General features: G+C 32.4%; 1 protein-coding gene across 34 annotated transcripts in view; it reads right to left on the bottom strand.

The window, feature by feature from the left end:
• bt (projectin protein bent) overlaps window positions 1-19,235 on the bottom strand; it is a 199,686-nt gene that overhangs the window by 70,757 nt on the left and 109,694 nt on the right. For all 34 annotated transcript variants that reach the window (XM_071583211.1, XM_071583214.1, XM_071583243.1 and 31 more), the window contains 22 exons: window positions 18,931-19,067; window positions 13,609-13,734; window positions 11,050-11,194; window positions 10,805-10,944; window positions 10,537-10,681; window positions 10,191-10,332; window positions 9,987-10,111; window positions 9,718-9,856; window positions 8,762-8,976; window positions 8,168-8,374; window positions 7,776-7,916; window positions 7,184-7,351; window positions 6,944-7,068; window positions 5,611-5,788; window positions 5,378-5,528; window positions 4,835-4,971; window positions 3,040-3,203; window positions 2,794-2,935; window positions 2,316-2,618; window positions 1,610-1,894; window positions 720-1,031; window positions 508-637 (listed from right to left, as the gene is read on the bottom strand). In XM_071583211.1, coding sequence (XP_071439312.1) covers window positions 508-637; window positions 720-1,031; window positions 1,610-1,894; window positions 2,316-2,618; window positions 2,794-2,935; window positions 3,040-3,203; window positions 4,835-4,971; window positions 5,378-5,528; window positions 5,611-5,788; window positions 6,944-7,068; window positions 7,184-7,351; window positions 7,776-7,916; window positions 8,168-8,374; window positions 8,762-8,976; window positions 9,718-9,856; window positions 9,987-10,111; window positions 10,191-10,332; window positions 10,537-10,681; window positions 10,805-10,944; window positions 11,050-11,194; window positions 13,609-13,734; window positions 18,931-19,067 — 3,757 coding nt within the window. The remainder of the gene's footprint in view (window positions 1-507; window positions 638-719; window positions 1,032-1,609; window positions 1,895-2,315; window positions 2,619-2,793; window positions 2,936-3,039; window positions 3,204-4,834; window positions 4,972-5,377; window positions 5,529-5,610; window positions 5,789-6,943; window positions 7,069-7,183; window positions 7,352-7,775; window positions 7,917-8,167; window positions 8,375-8,761; window positions 8,977-9,717; window positions 9,857-9,986; window positions 10,112-10,190; window positions 10,333-10,536; window positions 10,682-10,804; window positions 10,945-11,049; window positions 11,195-13,608; window positions 13,735-18,930; window positions 19,068-19,235) is intronic.

Genomic DNA, 19,235 nt, shown 5'->3' with positions numbered 1-19,235 from the left:
AAATATGATTTTCATTAATGGATTAACTTAGTGGAGTTCACTATACATGCTCTGCCCAGCCAGCAAGTAGGACAAACATGGTTTTTGCAAAGTTCAAAATCAAAGCATTTGAAAAATTAAACAGGTGATTCAAATCTTACTATAATTTCAAAGGATTTTAGGTCACACCAACAAGGAAATTAAAGTAAGTAGAGATGAAAATTTAGGTAGAAGAGGAGAAATTTCCTTGAGGAAAACTATACTTATATAATATTTAAAATTTATTCCAAACGATAAAGTCTATGCCTTGCAGAGTTATAAACTGAAATAAAGGCACCGAATGAGCAATAATGACATACAAAAGAATATGAAACTGCAGGTAAGAGAAGATAGCAGCAAAGCTAATGACACAGTTCTTACTCAATAGAGTGATCAATGACATTTGCCTGCTCCAAATTGGCGTGCACTGTCTACCAATTGAAAAATTGTTATTTTATGACATATTCTGGATTGGCTTTTATTACTCACTTGTCTTTCTTCTCAATGATATATTTCTCGATAGGTGCACCTCCATCATTATTTGGTGCAGTCCATTTAAGATCCACACTTTCATTGTCGTAATCTGTGATTTCTGGAGTACCAGGCTTGGTAGGTTCATCTGAAAATCATAATTGGCATTATTGAGAATTCTAAAATAATTGAAAATTTTAACAAAAAAGACACACAGCATCTTTTCTCACCAAATGGATTCTTGGCCACAATGGGTATTTCCGTCGTCAGCGGTTCTGAGTCTCCTTCATCATTGGTTGCTATAACTCGGAACTTGTATTCTTGACCAGGAGTAAGACCAGTCACCTCAATCTCTGGGGGAGCTCGGTCACCAGGTACACGACCAACACGCACCCACTTCCCGGTGGCTGTGTCCATTTTCTCAACCTCATATTCTCTGATGGGAGTGCCACCATCATCGTCTGGCTTTTGCCATTGCAGTCGGCATCCTTCTTTATGAACATCAGACACTTTTAGGGGACCCTTTGGTCTTCCAGGTTTACCTAAAAAGGATGGATAAAAAGTTATACATGGCAAATAAAAACCCTAATCCATAAAATGTAATCCCCGGAACAGACCATATTTTAAACTGTTTTAGCAAGTGAAAAACAATCACACAATTCAAAAACATGCTGTGATTATTTTTCAAAAGCAGTTTGAATGCCAGGGAAGATAGAGCAAGAAATCTGGCATGCACATCATTCTTATTTGAGAAGCCATTTATTATCTCCAGTAATGCATATTTCTGTCAGTTTCAAAGGGAATTAGTTGTGGTCATTTTTAACAGTCTATAATGAACATAAATTCAAGAAGAATAATATTGTAATGCATAAAGTGCATTTTAGAATTTCTCTATCGGACACAATGATAGGAAAATTCTTCCTTGTGAAATTTTATAAAAATATGAGCTTTCTAGCATATCTTCGTCTGCCTCAAACAAGCAAAAGAGATAAAATTATCTGATTCCATTAGATTATTTCCCTATTATTTTCTCCACTACATTTTTCGATTATTTTCTAAAAAAGCTAGAGAATTTTGAAATATATGGCATAAAATGTGAAGCTATCAATTATTTACATACCTAGTACAGTGAGTTCTATAGTCTCCTCGTCCTTTCCAGATGCATTTTCTGCTTTTAAAGTATACTTTCCAGAGTCTTTCCTGGTAGCATCTTTAACAGTGAAGTCTGTGTGATAGTCAATGTTTTCTATTGTTAGTCTTTCAGTTGAAGTAAGTGGAATATTATCTCGCCACACCCATGTCAGTGTTGGAGGAGGTTCACCAGAAACATCAACAGACCATTTATGAGTTCTTCCTGCCTTAATTGTTACACTCTTCAAGGTAGTTCGATCAATTCTTGGTTTCACTAAAATAAATAAAAATACATTATCAGGATTGTATTTAAAAAAATAAAATCTGCATTTTATTTGTACACCTATCATTAGTGCTTTCTAATTTCAATTAATGTGCGATTATAGTAAAAAATTATCTTAATTTTATGAAAGACCTTATCAGGATACAAAATTATAGGATTTTATTTGCACTCCTGGCACCTATTTCCAATGAAACTTTGATAACATTGCACAGAGAATACTCTCAATAATTATTACATTTGGCAATAATAGATCAGCTTTAAGTAGAATGAATTTAACATTTACTATCAAGGTGGAAAAAGAAAATACTGTACTTGGTATCTTTCAAAATGGTAGGCTCTACCAAAGCCAACCAAAGTTTTATAAGTAAGAGCTAACTTAATCCTCAAATCCTCTAAATCAGCAAATACTTACAATTCTTATGTTTGCAAATGTGGTTATCAGTTTGGTCACTCGGTTCTCCCATTCCAGCTTTGTTGTGAGCACGAACTCTAAATTGGTAAACCATGCGTTCCTTCAGGCCCTCAACTTTTCCTTCACATGTGGCATCCTCTGTTTTGGCCACTTCAATCCAGTCAGCTGAAAACTTGTCCTTCATTTCAATAGTGTAGTGAGTTATTGGTCGTCCACCATCAGTCTCTGGTTTTATCCACTTCAAGCTCACACTCTTATTATCATAGTCAAATATTTCAGGCTTACTTGGGCGGCCAGGCTCATCTGTAAACGATTTGATGCAATGATAAAACATAATCACTTATATTCATCTACATTTACGGTAAACTTATGGCAAATGCACTACTTTTGAACAATCTATTTGTTAAGTCTCTCAAGATTAATATCTTTATAAACATGTATGAACCAGCTAAAATAGTTACACAACGATGAAACTTGCCATATGGATTGCGTGCCAAAATCGCATCTTCAGTTTCAAGTGGCTCTGATTCACCCTCCTTATTCACAGCTTTTACGCGGAATTTATATTTCTTTTTAGGAGTTAATCCATCAACAGTGAATGTGTCCTTATCTGGTCCAACCTAAAAAGCATTTGAAGTGAATATAAACATGATTTATGAATAACCCTTACAGGTGAAAACAGTTCCAATAATAATGCACTTTCACACCATTTGCAGAAAATTACCTCGCCAGCAGTGATCCAGCGACCTGTATCAAGATCCATTTTCTCAATGACATATCCAGTGATTTCACTGCCCCCATTATCGTCTGGTTTTTGCCACTTAAGCTTAACATGATCAGCACGGATTTCTTCTGCTTTAAGGGGACCTTTAGGCCTGGCAGGTTTGTCTGCAAATATAGATGTTTACATGTAAATGAGCTAATTAGATGCAAAAGCATTAAAATGTAGAATACTTCTAGTTTTGATTATATGAGCTTAAATGCAAGATTTTAAGGTGAGCATGCATGCCATTTTACTCAAATTTTCAGATATGCATAAGAGGAGGTGGACTCAGGACTTTCATAAGGAGGCCACAGAACAATATGCATGTAGTCAATAAAAATGTTTCATCTCACATTTAAGCTAAATATCTTCTGTTGATTTCCTTAGTCAGTATCCTCATTCATATAATTCTAAAATATATATACTTCTAAAATAAAAAAGTTTTATTCTAAGAAAGAGAAAGACTGATTAAGGCATAACTAATCCCAGTGTAGTAGAAAAATGTATTATGTTGTCAATCAATTTAACTTTGCCATGGGATATTTAGAACAATTCTTTTCTTCTTCTCCTCTTCTGCAATGACAGCCCATCCCCCCCATGTCTCTGCCCCTGTACACAAGTATTGATTGGATGTAACAATGTGAAACTTTTTCATAATATTTGTGAATTTGGCTGAAACTCCAATTACTGGTCACTGGAGTAATGGAGAGTCTAGAGATGACAGCAATCCAAGGATGTCTGCTGAATACCATTATTGTAATGAGAGTGCAATATTGACAAATTGAGCATTTTATTTAACCACATTGCAATTTGGTGAGCAAAGAAGATCAAAATCAAGTATACCATGGATGATTTGATTTACTGGCAAAAAATAAGGATGATATGAAAACCTACACATTTTAAATTCCCACAGCAAAATAAAATTAAGACCACTATATTAATAATCTGAAGCACCACTGCATTTTAAATTGTATATGCCGAAACGCAATCCATGAATTATTTCATTCCTTCACTGACTACTAATTAATTTCTAACGAAAATAATTGTTATATATAAAAATGATGGTGAGAAAAAAACAATGGGAATGCCTGATTATACTCAGACATTTTGTGCATCATGACATGAAATTCCAACTTATTTAATTAGTATTTCCTGTTGATAGGCTATGATGGCCTGGCTATGATGAAACATTTAATATAATTTGTAGGGACCACTTTCTTACTTCTACAGTTACTCTTCATCCTCACCTTGTCATATAATGTAATAATATTAGAGTAGTTATCTATTGTTTTTAAAGCCGCAATCTGTCAGTTAAGATAGATCCGGGTAGTATTATGGAACCATTGAAATAATGGGTCATTATGTATTGGCCATGAACAAGGCTAAGGCTAAATCCTGACTAAAAAAATTTACACAGCCATTTTTAGACTTTGCTTAAGTCCCCAAATCTTACATGAAACTGTTATTCATGAAAAATAAAAGCCTCTGACTGTGTGATTGTATTTGGGAGAAAAGCAGATGTCTAAGAAGGATAACCATATTCTTTCCTCGCATTTCTCAAAATTTCTAAAATCTGTTATTGTATCTTTAGATCAAAGAGGATAAGATGGATATTGATGCCCAACAAAAGCCAATTAAAGTTTTAGTTGGTACTCTGTTGTGCTGTCTAAATTTAAAATGCTAATTTAATATAAATTTTATTGCTAAAATAAGTATCAATTCAATAACTATTGAGGCATTAATGTATATAAAATACCTAGAACAACAACTTCTGCCACTCCTTCACATACTCCAGAAGTATTTTTCAAAATCAGCTTATAAAATCCACTGTCAGGTCTAGTAGTCCTGCGAATTGTGAGGACTGTGTTCCTCTCATATTTGTCAATTGTAATCCTGCAAATATTAAAATCATTATATTTACAAATATGTTTACAAAAACCAACATGGCACTGCTCTAGATGTATGGAATAAGCTTAATTTGATTGAAGTATTTTTTAATTGGTGTTTTAGAAATTGCATTATGGAAATAAACTCTATCATCATGTATTTGCATGGATTTAATATTCAACCAAGCATAAATGAAAGCAGCATAAATTGAGGACATGTGCAACAGACAAATTCTATAATAATGCATTCTACAAAAAATTCATATCTAAAATACAGCCATTAAATTTTTTAGGTTTTATTAAATTTTTTTTGCCCATCAAATAAGGTGTTCTTTACATGTTTGAAAATGCATTTAGACAAAATATAATAAACATATTGATCAAAATTTTGCATATGAAATTAAACTACTAACCTTTCTGCTTCATCCTCCTTAACTTCTTTACCGTCTTTATCCCAAATAACTTCTGGTTCAGGCTCACCACCATATTTTATGTCATATTTAATGACTTGTCCCTTCTTTATTACCATATTTTGTAAATCATCACCAATTATAAATGGTTTCACTATAAGATAAAAAGTTAACATAAAATGGCAGTCTAAATATATTGTCTAGGCAAAAAATTATCCAATTAATTGAAAACTTACCAAAACGAGCTTTGGCAATAATTGGTTTGGTGGCATCACTTGGTTCTCCTGGTCCAGCTTTATTAACAGCTCTTATTCTGAATTCATATTGAGTTCCTTCCTTAAGCCCATCAATGGTTGCAGATGTTACATCTCCATCAATCATTTTCCCTGGAATCCAGTCCTTGCCAAACTTATCCTGAAATAATTTAATTTATCACATTCAAACATCAGGAGTTAGAGGACTTAACAAAAATTATATTTTAGTTCAAATAACATAAGTAGGTGATTTAGGTACCGCTAAAATTGTATTACTATTACGTGCTATCTGGCAATGAAAAATCAAGTGCTCATAAAATAAAATCAACAAGCCAGAAGTCAAGCACATAGACAAAAACATAATGGAATTAATAGGAAGAAAGACAGAAATAGCATTGGGTAACTAGAAGTTAGAGTAATAATGCCATTGAGATTAATGGAAGCTTTGTTTGTGAATGCAAATAGCATATTTGATAGATGCATATGAAGCCTGTCCTTAGTTTGAAAAAATTGGCCATCTGATCAGCTCTGTTAGCTAAATAATGCTATGGCCTTAAGGTCTTAATGGCATTAAGCCTTTTCCGTCTACTCTTCTTTCTGTGCAGTCAGAAAATTGCACAACCTCATGAGGCGAATACCTTGTTAAAAGCAGAGTTGTTTATCACTATTTTCAGCAAGACAGCAACAAACAACTCTACAAAAAGTGAGTGATTGTCAGAAAGCAGAGGGAGACTCAGCCCTCTCAGAAAAAACAAATTTTCAATGAGGGAAAAAATGAATTCCTGGTGTATAAGACACAACTCTGTTAATATAAAAAAACAGGGTGTTTACTTTCCAAAACATGAGTTTTTTCAGGAAATTTCAAATTCCCGAACTTTTACATTTTTTTGAGCAAATATTGGTCAATAATATGCTAATAATTACTAACTGCATGTGTCCAAAATTATGTGAAATGTTTGGTGGAAGCATTATGATATCATACATGTAAAATAATACCCTGCTGCCTGCTACAAGTAAACAAATACATGGCAAATATTGTACAACATCCTAATTATAAACCCTTCCATAATTGCAGGTAATTCAAGTAGACCCTCCCTGAGAGGAGAATAGATTTAATTGAATATAAAACCAATACTTTGAAAAAATAATGATGTGCTGTTCAAAGGAAATAGTTGAAATGGTTCAACCTAAAATATGTCAAGAGTGGTGAGGTCAGTACTATTATGGTCACATTAAAAATTTATTATTCTTATAGCTCAACAGGAAGCCTGAATATCACTCACAAGCACAATAAAATTACACCTTAATTGTGTACCTTAAATTCAATAATGTATCCAGTGATTGGTGCGCCTCCATCAGTTTCAGGCTTGGTCCATTTGAGGTCTGCATGGTCTTTATCCCAGTCAACAACTTCAACATTATTTGGCTTGCTGGGTTCATCTATAATACGTATTTCAAATTAATAAAAATCTAAGGAAAAATAAATTCTTCAAGCATCAACGATTAAAAGGGCAAAATACATAAATATCTTGTCAAAACTTAAGAAAAATCTCACCCCAAGGATCTTTAGCAAGAATGGTCTGTCCATAAAGTGCTGGTTCAGAAGGTCCAAGCTTATTGACTGCCCTAATTCGAAATTTGTATTCTTTTCTGTGTACCAAATCCACACATTTAAATGTAGTTGGTTCTGTAGCAGGAACTTCGGCAACACTTTGCCATCCACCTGCAGTGACAAACATGGATATTTATGGTGTGAGAAAACATGTATTAAAAACTTCTGATGGCAAAACAGCTTTACAGAAAAAATGTATTTTGAAAAACTAATACTTCTTATGCAAAAATATCATTTTGCAGTAGAGGATATGCAGTCCAATACACAGTTAATAATAAAGTAGATTAGTAAGAGCAGCCAAATGAAAACCAAACACCGACCATAACACACAGTCGCATTGATCAATATATACTGTTGCTAAGTATCAATACTGCCATTGCTGGGGTAGGACAACTGCATTGCGACTACTCACAGGTGCACTCACTTGTTGGGTTACGTCCTTGTTGGTGCCCAGACTGGTCTAGTTTGTTCGTCCATTAGGTTTTCATTTGACTGCCTTTCATAATATTCACAAATAATCACTAATTAAGCATACCTTTAACACTAAGATCTTGACGCTCTATTTGATAATGGATAAGTGGAGAACCACCATCATCTTTAGGAGCCTTCCATGTTATGACACAAGAACTCTGGAAAATCTCAGAAACTTTGAGATCAAGAGGGACAGACGGTACATCTGTGAATAAGAAATTAAAAATATATTAAATTTCACAGAAATCAAATAACTAATTAAATGAATAACTTATTTATTCTATTTATTATAACTTTCATCTGCACTATTATTCTAAGTCATAATGCCTGAGTGACTGACAGCTATTATATACTACTTCCAGGTATGACAGAAAGCTGGAATTTATACAGTGTATTTGTATCATTATAGATGAAGTTAAATAAATGATCAATAGTAAAACTAAGTGCCTAATTTACCTTGCATGTTGATTTTAATATTCTTCAGATCTTCGCCTTGACTGTTTGAAAGCTTAAGTTGATATCCACCAGATAAAGCTCTCATTGGTTTCTTAAACTTAAAGGTCACCTTTTCCTCAGTAACAATAATCTCAACTTCTTTGAGAGGCAAGGATTTTCCATCCTTAATTAGTTTAGCTTCAACTGGTGTCTGACGAGTACCATCAACTAAAAAAATGATGAGATATTTTTATGTATGAAGCAAGAATGGATGTCCAGCAGAAATCAAGTATTAACCTGAGTACATTTCTAAACATTTGCTCAATTGATGAAAAGAGTTTTGAGAGGCAGTTTTGTAGATGAACAATTCAAATTTACAAGAAATTTTTTACACTGTTTGGAATGGAGTACCTGAACTACAATTTTGAAGTATCTAGATCGGAATGTATATTATTGTGTTAAGCAAATTATCACATAACATTTTAAGCAAATAAGCCTAACTACCAGAGGGACAAACATTGCAATAATTTAGAGAATGGTAGCAAACAAAATTTATATAATTCAAATGCTAAAACATTTCTATGGAGGAAAAAATGAGCAAAAATAATCATTCACCTGAATATGGTACTTCAAATACAATTGGTTTACTGCATGGGCCTTCAACATCTCCAGCAAAATTAATAACAGGTCCTTCTTCTCCTTTCTTTACCGCAATTTTACAGGATGAAGAAAGTTTACCTGATTGGCATATAACTTCACCCGCATCTGTTAGTTCAGCTTTGTTAAATATCAATTGATGTTTACCACCACCTAGATTCTTAATTACAACCCTGAAAGACAATATCAAACATTTTTATTCAGTATATTTTTTAGGATATTAATTTTAATAACAGTTTGCTGTGTACACTGATCCATTTAGTTAAAAAGTAACTTCCATGGAAAACAGTAATCCAGCTATGAAAAATATCTGAATACTTCAGGAAAAAACACAATTGATTCCATAATGGGTCAGCAATCAAAATAATGGAAATAATACCTCTGATGAGACAAACATTATTAAGAAATTTTTTATCTACATAGTGAAGATAAGGACTATTTCTTATGGGTGAGAATAATTATCGCACAGCAGTATATAAACATCAATATAAATACTTCAGATACTATTAAATGAATTAATTTTCATAGATAAATTTTTGCCTTAGATTTCATACTCATCACAGGTAAAATTAAAAAGGACACTTCCCTGCAAAAATTGGCCACTACTATGAAGGTATTTGTGAACCCTACAAATACAGATATCATTGTGATATCACTATAGTACATTTGAGCCCTCTATAAAACCAGCATCATGGTAAAAAGACGATTTCAAAACAAGTAAGAAAAATGGGCTTTTTTCTGGTTATTACCTAAAGTGAGCCTACTGAACTACAACTACTGAAGTACTACTGAACTACAACTACTGAAGTACTACTGAACTACAACTACTGAAGTACTACTGAACCTTCAATTACAACTGTAGAAGACTGTACTTGAAAGTTATTGGTAAAATATTAGCAAAATATTTTAATAACCTTTCAGATTCTGTAATAGGTACACCATTGAAAGACCATTCAGCTGGGGCAGTTTGGTCTTGCAGTTCCACTTCAAGGACAAGCTTTTCTCTTTCAATGACAGTTGTATCCTTAAGCTTCTTATTAAACCTGTTTTGATCTGTAATTAATAAATACATTCATAGATATGTAAAAGGAGGTAACAATGAATAAATGGTAAGACACCAGATAATTCATGAAAAAATACTCTTTATCACATTTAGCATTACAAGAGATAAGGTAACACTTACAGTCAACAACCAGTTCAGCTTCTGTTTTATCAGCATTTGAAACACATGAATAAATACCAGCATCTGTGACTTTAACATCCTTGAAAACAATCTTCCTTTTCCTACCATCCTTTACCACTTGCACCCTGAAACATATACACTTTAATAAATTATATCTGCACTTTCTTTGTCCAAGTCAGATAGTTTTATTTACACTAGTCATACCTCTTATCAGGTTTGAATGGTTCTCCATTCTTCAACCATTTTACTTCACCTCCAGCATCATCTAGCTCACAGATCATGTTTACAGTATCTTTTTCAGTTACATGCTGACTCTTCAATACTTTAACAAACTTGTATGGGTACTCTGAAACATGTCAGAATTTAATTATCAAGAATGATTCATTTGCATGTGCATTCAGTTCATTTTCAGCTTCAAGGATCCTTCTCATAGCATTTATTTCCCATTAAAAATCAATAACTGATTTGATGGAAGGCAATTGAATGGCAAAACAAATCCAAAAATGTCTTAGAGCCACGATTAGCAACTATAGTATTTAAACTAACTCACCAACAATAGTACAATGGGTAGAAGTTTTGTCATCCTGTTTATCAATTCTGCAACTGTAATCACCAGTATCTTCCAGTGCTGCACACTTAATAGTCAGCTTGCAAACCCCAGTAAGATCCTTGGATATTTCATATTTTGGTCCATCCTAAGAGTAAATTTCATACATCATGTAAATATTGTCAAACAAAAAATGTCCATGAAAACTAGAAAAAACAAATATTACACAAAAAGTATCATCATTATTTTTAACAAAAAATAGCTTTCCTACCTCAATCTTTTCTGATCCCTTGAACCAGGAAACAACAGCCATGCTGTTGCTGACTGTGCATTCCATGACACATTCATGAAGTGTAAACCCATCAGTCTTTTTAGACAATGGCCTCACAAAGTTGTACACTGGATCAGGCTCTGTGCAAAGAAAGTATTAGTAGGAATAATTTAAAGATAATGCTATAAAGGCCAAGCATTACAAATTACTTTCCTTATTATTAAGTTTGAATTACTCAAACATACCATCAACTGTAAGATATGCTGTGCAGGCAATACCAGCAATTTCAACTGTATATTTCCCGGTATCCTCCACTTTAGGAGCACTTATTATCAACTGATAAACATCATTTTCATTCTTGAACTTATACTTTGAACCAGGAAACAGCTCCTAAAATCAAAAGCAAAATATAGCGATGTAAATATTCATAGCTACAAGTAACAATACTTCAGTTATACATTACCCACAATGTTCCCCTTTAAAACAATATGCCTAAGTATGATTAAATCATAGATTAAGGGTGGGGAACCTTTTTTTCAGCCAAGATCCAATTTGAATACAGCCAGACTGAGATGCAGATGTAAATAGACAGTGGACAGTCAACAAAAAGGACACATCTGTTGTCATGCTCTCATATGTTCTGCTAATCCCATTATCATTATGGACATTCTTGCCTGTCTTGCAAAAAATGCATTATTGCCATGAATAATTTAATGTAAATTTATGTTGCTATGAAAAAGGGTGCCAGATTTATTAAATTTTAAGTTCTGCTTGTGGTTCTATAGGCATTTCCATACCAAATAATTTCATGGTTCTTAGATAGCTCACATAAAGGACATTTCCAAGCCTAAAATAGGTGTCAATGGAGTGCTTGCCAGACACAGTTCTCTAACTACTCTAGCAGGTTTATTCATATGCATTAAAATAGAGTAAAATTGTAAGAGCTAATTTTTACCTTGTTTTTTTTCAGAGAGATACTTTACAAGCAAACCCCAAAAAATTGAATGCTTATACCATTTAACTCTAGAAAATTTTTTCCTCGCAGAGGCCTATCGTGAAGCCATTAGGATTAAGCTTTAATGGCAGTAATGGTCATGTTCATTAGTCACATTCACACTCTGATTCAAAATATGCATGAAAATTAAGACAGGTATAGTAGCACAAAGATACTACCTGTGGAAAGATTTTGAGAAATTTGGAGATATGATTGAACATTTGTAATTACATGGACACATCCAAAAATACTTCAGTCATCCCAAATGATATTTTCACATTTTATACTTTATGTATGACTTAAATTTTTCATCTTCTGAAAAAGCCCATGAAATATATATGGACAATGTGTCCCTTAAATCCGGGCAATTATATTGACAAATGATGCAAGCTATATTGAATTTTGCATGACATCAACCTAAAATTATTAGATTTCTTGAACCCAAGTTCAGTATAGAAGTCAATCAAACTCCTTAAAAATTTGTTGAAAAATTCCTTAGAAAGATGTTCGATTTAAGGATGGAAATACCAAAGACCAGAAACCCAGTAATGGATTCTATGAGAATATGAAGGAATAACTTTCTGAAGCCTGTTCTGATTTTTCAAGCAACCAGTGTATGTGTCCATATACATTCATAATATATACTTAACATTATAGTTCTACATTACATTTTTACAGAAGGTGCAAGGTTTTTATTACTTCATGCATGTGAACAAATGACATTCTTGAATAGCAGCAACTAAAATTTTTTGGTCAAAAAGGCTTAAGTTCTTGGGATGAAATGAGAAAAATTCTTGTGCTAGTTTCATTATTTTTTTAACATATTGCATAGCACATGCTGTGTCCCAGGTTCCCTTCATCTTGTGCACTAAGTTCTCTTGCATCAACTGTATTAGCCCTTCAATTTCCAAGGTCAAAATAAGCAGAAACGATGGATGGGATAAGGCTTAAGTGAAATACTCGCAAAGAATAAGGAATATGAAAAAAAAGGGTAGCAGTCTGCATTTGAGTATCCTCTCAATAAGTTTAAGCTTGTATTCTTCTGGAGAATTTTTTATCTGCCTGTCTCCTTTTAAAGAATCAAACTTTCTAAATCAAACGATTTGGTATTAAAACCCAAGGTTCCACGAAACATTTGGTAAAATTTGCAAATTACTTTGTTTCAGTTGACAGAACTGTAACTGAGAGCACATCTGAGTAAATGGGTAGGTGAATCATCTATTGAAAATACTGGCAACATATTCCTGATTGATTTCTATGAATCTTAACATTTCTTGGACTCTTGAGTCGCAAAGTTCACTTCTCTGTTTATGTAGCAATGAGATTAATGATTTTCTACATGAATGCAGAAGTGCAGTGTTGATGCAGTTAAAAATTGTATCATATGGATCCATTTTGCTTTTTTTTATTAGACACAGAGAAAAGTATACATTCTTACATTCCAACAGTGGAGAATGAGTCAGAGTGCATTAAAAGTATGGCCTAATGCTCTGGAGTGACCAAATGGCTCATGTTCTTTTGTTTAGCCAGTTATTGCAAAATGTGTGAGGAAGAGCATGAAATACAATTACTTCCCAACTTATATTCATGTTTTCTCATACCTAACAAATGTAAACAGTTTTACAAAAAAGAAGCATTGGGATACCTATACACATCCCACTGCTCATATTCAATACCAACATAAAAATAACTATCAAAATGTGGTCAAATACATCAAGAAATTAGTATTCAGTATGCACGTAGTACATTCAGTATACCCTCTGCCTTGATATTATTACAAAACTAAAGTTCAGACTAATATTTTACTCACATCTTTTCGCAGGAACCATTTTGGCTTGCAGTTAGGCTTAGAAAAGACAGCTTCAAAAACGACTCTCTTCTCTTTCCCTTCTTTAGCAAATTGATCCACTAAAGGTTTCAGGAATTGTTCTTGTTTCTGTGTTATGAATATGAAATAAGAATCTCATTATTAAAACTGAAAGGCAATAACAAGAACAAATGGTAACCCATCAATCCTACATGGATGGATAAAAACTCTGGAAGAACCTGCAATTTCATTTACATGTCCATTATCACAACTGTAGAAAAAAATAAAATTTTTGATTGAAGACACAAAAATGGGAGGAAAAAAATTGTACAATTAATGGACAGAGAAGACAAGAATAGATGACAGGTATAGAAGATCTTTTTGTCTGTTTAATAACTGCACAAAATCAGAAATTAAAAACATGTAATTTTGGTCAGCCAAATCAATGATTTAAAAAAATAAAAATATGAGAAGTAATGTATACAAAGACAGATGAGTAAATAACAAAAAGCAAACAGAAAAATACAGAATACTACAAAAAAATGCATGTTCTAAGGAATTTCATCCAGAATTATATTTTTATGCCAACAAAAATTAATTAACTGAACAAAAGTTGGCATAAAATTCCGAATTACATTTAAAAGTATTAATTCTTCCAAATTATTATGAGACAATTTATATAATGTTAATTTACTCTGGCAGCAAATAAGTATGCCTGTATTGTGGAACAATTAACTTAAACCAGCCTATTTAAAAAACGAAGTTCTTTGGCTTGTTGAATCAAAGTTCTTAAAAGCAATTATTCATTATTTTTTATGAACTATAAACAATTTAAAAGCTTCTAAGATTTTCAAATATGATTACATTCATATTAAAGAAATAAAATTTATAATCAAATAAATCTACAAGATTTTAAATAAACTTTAATTATAAAAGATTCATCAAACACGGAAGATAAAATATACAATCATGCAATATGGTCTCCATTTGAAAGAAAGACAATAGAGCATTTGCAATATTAAAAGATTCAGATACCATAGTGGCCTACAATTACAACACATGAAAAAAGTAGGTACTACAAGAAAAGCCTCTTGTAGAGTGAATAACAAATTACAAATAAGTATATAACTCAACAAGGTGCAGGATAATTAAGAATAGTACATACTTCTAAAGAAAAGGTGTTCCTTAAGCATCAATTTGAGAAATGAATAACATAGATTAATTTGAGTAATTCATTGACAATTATATTCAGAAAATTTATTTTAGGAATCATTGTTATATGGTATAACATTATTGGCATTATTGAATAACAATAAGTTATACTGTTCACTTATGGATTTATGTAATTGCCAAGAAATCCAGAAATAAGTAGAGTTGTATAAAGATGGGGTAATTTAGGGAAGTAGATTCTTGGAAGAGTACCATGACCTATTCTTGGTCATATGTGCAGAGATTAAATAAGATGATTAAGGGACACCAGAAAATGAGATGAAAGTTTACATCAGGCATGCTTTCCGATGAAATTGCCCTATGTCTTCCTTGCTGAAAAATACAACAGTGCAATAAAACAATTATCTAAACAAGATGGAATATGTAGAATAGATGCTACAATGATTTTGAAGAAAACAGATTCATTACAAACATGTAAGACGTTAGTAAACAAATACAACATAGAAGAAACTGTACACATAATTAAGATAAATCACCACAAAGCACATACAACATACAAACTGAAAATGTCAAACAGTAGATAGTGACGGCATCAGAGGAGAAAAAAGAAGTCCCAGATGAAAAGCAGGAATAGAAATATAGAATGACAAGAAAAAAAGGTCATTTTAGTCCAACCTCCTTCTTCTCAAAGTGATGAAGAACTGGCCAATCAGGAATAAGTTCAGCTAATGACGGCCTCCTCGATGGCGGTTTCTCACTACTCTAAAACACAAATTAGAAATCTGTCAAACAAAAAAATTCAGGATATGAACAAATGTGATGGGAAATGCTTTGTTAAATGCAAAGGAAACTAGAAAGGCTGTGTTATTTAAAGCATTTTCATGCATATAGCAGCTGTTAGTGAGCAAGTATTAAGCATAAAATAATGATTGGCATTTTGCTATGTTTTTCATCATTGAATAGGGAAATAATAGGTATTTGGAAATTTGAGCTAATTATAATCAATTCCTGAATAATCTACATTCAATACTGGCTAAAATAATCAACTTTATTAGGATAAAATAAAAGGTAGGTTTATGTTTTAACTGGGTAATTTAAAATGTTTCTTCAGTAAAGAAAGTGGTAGATAGAAGTGCAGAGTTAAACGAAAACTGGGATTGAAATGGTCAAAGTAGTTAAGGTTTAAAGTTTATAGAGTATTTATGCATGTTTACGACAATGAGAAAGCAGTGCAAACCTTCAGCAAGTCTTTGTCCAACATTTGAAGTTTGGGCCAATCTGTAATTACATCTTGCAGAGATGGACGTCTCCTTATCTCAAAAACATCCTAAGGAATTCGGGTACAGAGAGAGCCTTACTTCAATTATTTAAATAAACAATATTTATATTTGAAATCCTTTAATTCAGGTTTAATACGTTCTTATTTTTTATTAAGGTGAATAATTTTAATTTAGGATAATGATATAAAATAATTTTATCAGAACAAAAATATTGAGAACAATCAAATCCTATGTTATTTAATTTTTGCCGCTTAATTGTATTTGTATCCAAATGACCAGTATAGCCGCCTGACTTTATGCATAAGATTAACACATACTATTAAGTGCACAAATTTAATCTTTTGAATAATTTACCGAATATGTTTATATCTTTTAAATAATATTTTACAGAATTTTCAATATTTAATAAATGTTAGAAGGGGCAGAGAAATTAGAACATTAAAGTAATATTTTAAGAAAACTTTTATATATTTAGAATATTTGTTTTGTTTATTCCTTATCAGAAGCAAGGGTTCAATGATGAGCCTCCAAGGAGGATATGGGTCAGAGGTAATTAAAACTTGTTGACTGGCAAAATGCTATTAGTAGAAAAATAAAAACCAATTGCAAAAGCTTAAAAAGTGTAAACCTATTATAAGCAATTTCCACAAAGCAGAAAACAACTCACAACAACCATTAAAATCAGTATATAAAAATAAATTTTGCTTTAAAATAACTTCAGACCTCCACACTTCTGGAATCTGACTGGTATAAAAATTATACGCTCCACTAGAGGTTATCTTCTTCCAGGTCATGAAACAAATGATAGGAAATGCTATGAAGCATCACCTCACCAAAATCCATATCCCACATTTTCAAATAATACAAACAAAATCATGAGCAGCATAAAAAGAGACAGTTTGAGACAATACACCACAAAACATATCAAAAAGAGACAATATGTTAGTATGTGTTTATAACAGAAAACAAACATAATTGCTTGTTTAGTGAAAGCAGAATGGAACAATATTCTGAGCCATTCTCATTTATTTAAACCTTGCCTAGGTTATGTATTGAAGCATATGCTGCTTTAGTGGGAGCTTTGAAAGAGCATAAAAATAATTAAAATTTATCATACTATATCTGTAATGTTTTTTATCATTATTTTTCATAGTTCTAAAAGCCAAGATGTTAATAATAAAGTCTATAAATGGCTGAACATAATCAAAGCAAAAAATTCAAATTTGAAAAATCCGAGGTTGAATTGAAAAACCTACATTTGGTTGCTCATAAAAATGATAAATCTAAATGCTGTGTTTATGTATTCTAAGTTGTTCACAGACCATAATTAGAGAAGGGTTGTGGGAAAACTGCTTTAATTGGTTTACACCCCAATGGCAGACTTGGAATTAACAATGATGAATGGCATCTAATTCTTTAAAAATTAAGAATTAAACATATTGAAATATGATCATGTTTGATTTCCTGATGGAATTTACTTTCTTTGTGTTCTCTTAACTAAATACATCAGGACTAAAGCTATGCAAACTAAAATTTTCTTGTCAGGCATAACTAAGTTTATTAAATGAATAAAACATGAAATAAATTTATTTGAATGCACTTTACATAATGAAATGGATTTCATTATGAGCAATTTGTGAATAGGTATTAATTTAAAGAATGAAAACAGTCTGCAGGGGAGTAACAAAAATTGAATGGAGACTCATCATTAAAGGCCCTTTTTTCTGATACTATATCAATTTATTTAAGATTTACTGTGATTCCAATTATTGTTTCAGATTATGTGGCAAGAATTGTTGATTAATTCATTTTTAATTTTATCATTGCTATCATTTTCAGGTTTATATACAGCAAAACCTATTTTAAGTAGGATGGTTTTCAGGAGATTTATGAATTTATGGTATCTCCTATCTCTACCTTCAACCAACTCCAATAAGAAACACCTTTCTTAGCAGCAGGGATTTTACAGATTTCTTCACCTTCCACTCTCACAACAATCCACCCCTGCTCACCATCTTCAAACCAACCCGTTTCTACGTTTCCTGGGAGCTGTAAGGAATCATTTAGGTATCACATGAGCATTTAATTATTCGCCCTACCAGTTATGAACCATTGAAAGATTTAGAAGCTGCCTTGACAGAAGTTTACCTCCACACTTTTTTCAAATGTGAATCAACTTAGTTTAACACAATGTTTATTAAAGGTGTCCTGGATTTTACTTACATATTTGCATAGTCGTGGAGCACACTGAGGAGAAGGACGATCATGGGCAATGAGAAAGAGTATTATTTCAAGAAAGTATTACTTTAAGACAGTTGTCAAGTGCTTTAATTGAAGCATTATCTTAAAAACTGATTCACATTTTACATGCATGAACAACAACAAACACTAAACCCTAGGCAAGGTTCTTTCAAATACACAGTGTTTTCTTATTAACAAGGAGACAAACATTTATATAGTGACAAGTATTAATTCTCATAAACATAGAGGCTTATTCAGCCACACATTGATGAACTGTCACATATTTCAAGCCACGTGTTACTTTTATAAACGATTATGCAGGAATTATTCATGGGATATAACATTAATATACTTAATTGGTGTTCCCTTCAAGAGACCTTATTATTCACAGCTCCATAACTTCCTGAAGAAAAGACTCAGTGCATTTTTAGAAAATTCATCATAAAAAGGGATACATATAGATATATTTTATTCATAATGAAAAGATGGATAGCATTGTTACACTTATAAAGCATAAGCTCAAGGTAAATATTTGACTCAAATATTTGTAGTGTACTTTTTGAAAGGGTACGCTTGACTTTTCTAGTGTATATGTTTCCATTAGTCCATGAAAAACTGAAAATGCTAGACTTACCCTCTCAACCTTCTTTAACTGAGGAACTGGTTTTTCCACTTCTTTCAAATCAGTCCAATCAGGATCGCCCTTATCCATGCCCCATTTGGCATATTTACGCTTTTTGAGCATCGCACGGAAATCCATGCCACTTGCATCTATAGTTCATGCATGAGCAAACAAAACAAATAATACATAGACCTATCACAATGACAGAGGAATTAATCAACAATCTTTGAGTGAAATGATTATCACTCTTTTAATGAATTTAAAGTATAGAATATAAAATAAGATGACACCCTCAAGAAGAGCAAACACAGAAGTTG

Source organism: Hetaerina americana, unplaced genomic scaffold (assembly GCF_022747635.1).
Source record: "Hetaerina americana unplaced genomic scaffold, ioHetAmer1.1.p SCAF_13, whole genome shotgun sequence".
Taxonomy (NCBI): domain Eukaryota; kingdom Metazoa; phylum Arthropoda; class Insecta; order Odonata; family Calopterygidae; genus Hetaerina; species Hetaerina americana.
The sequence above is the reverse complement of the archived record's forward strand: the minus strand, read 5'-3'. Positions and strand labels throughout refer to the sequence as shown.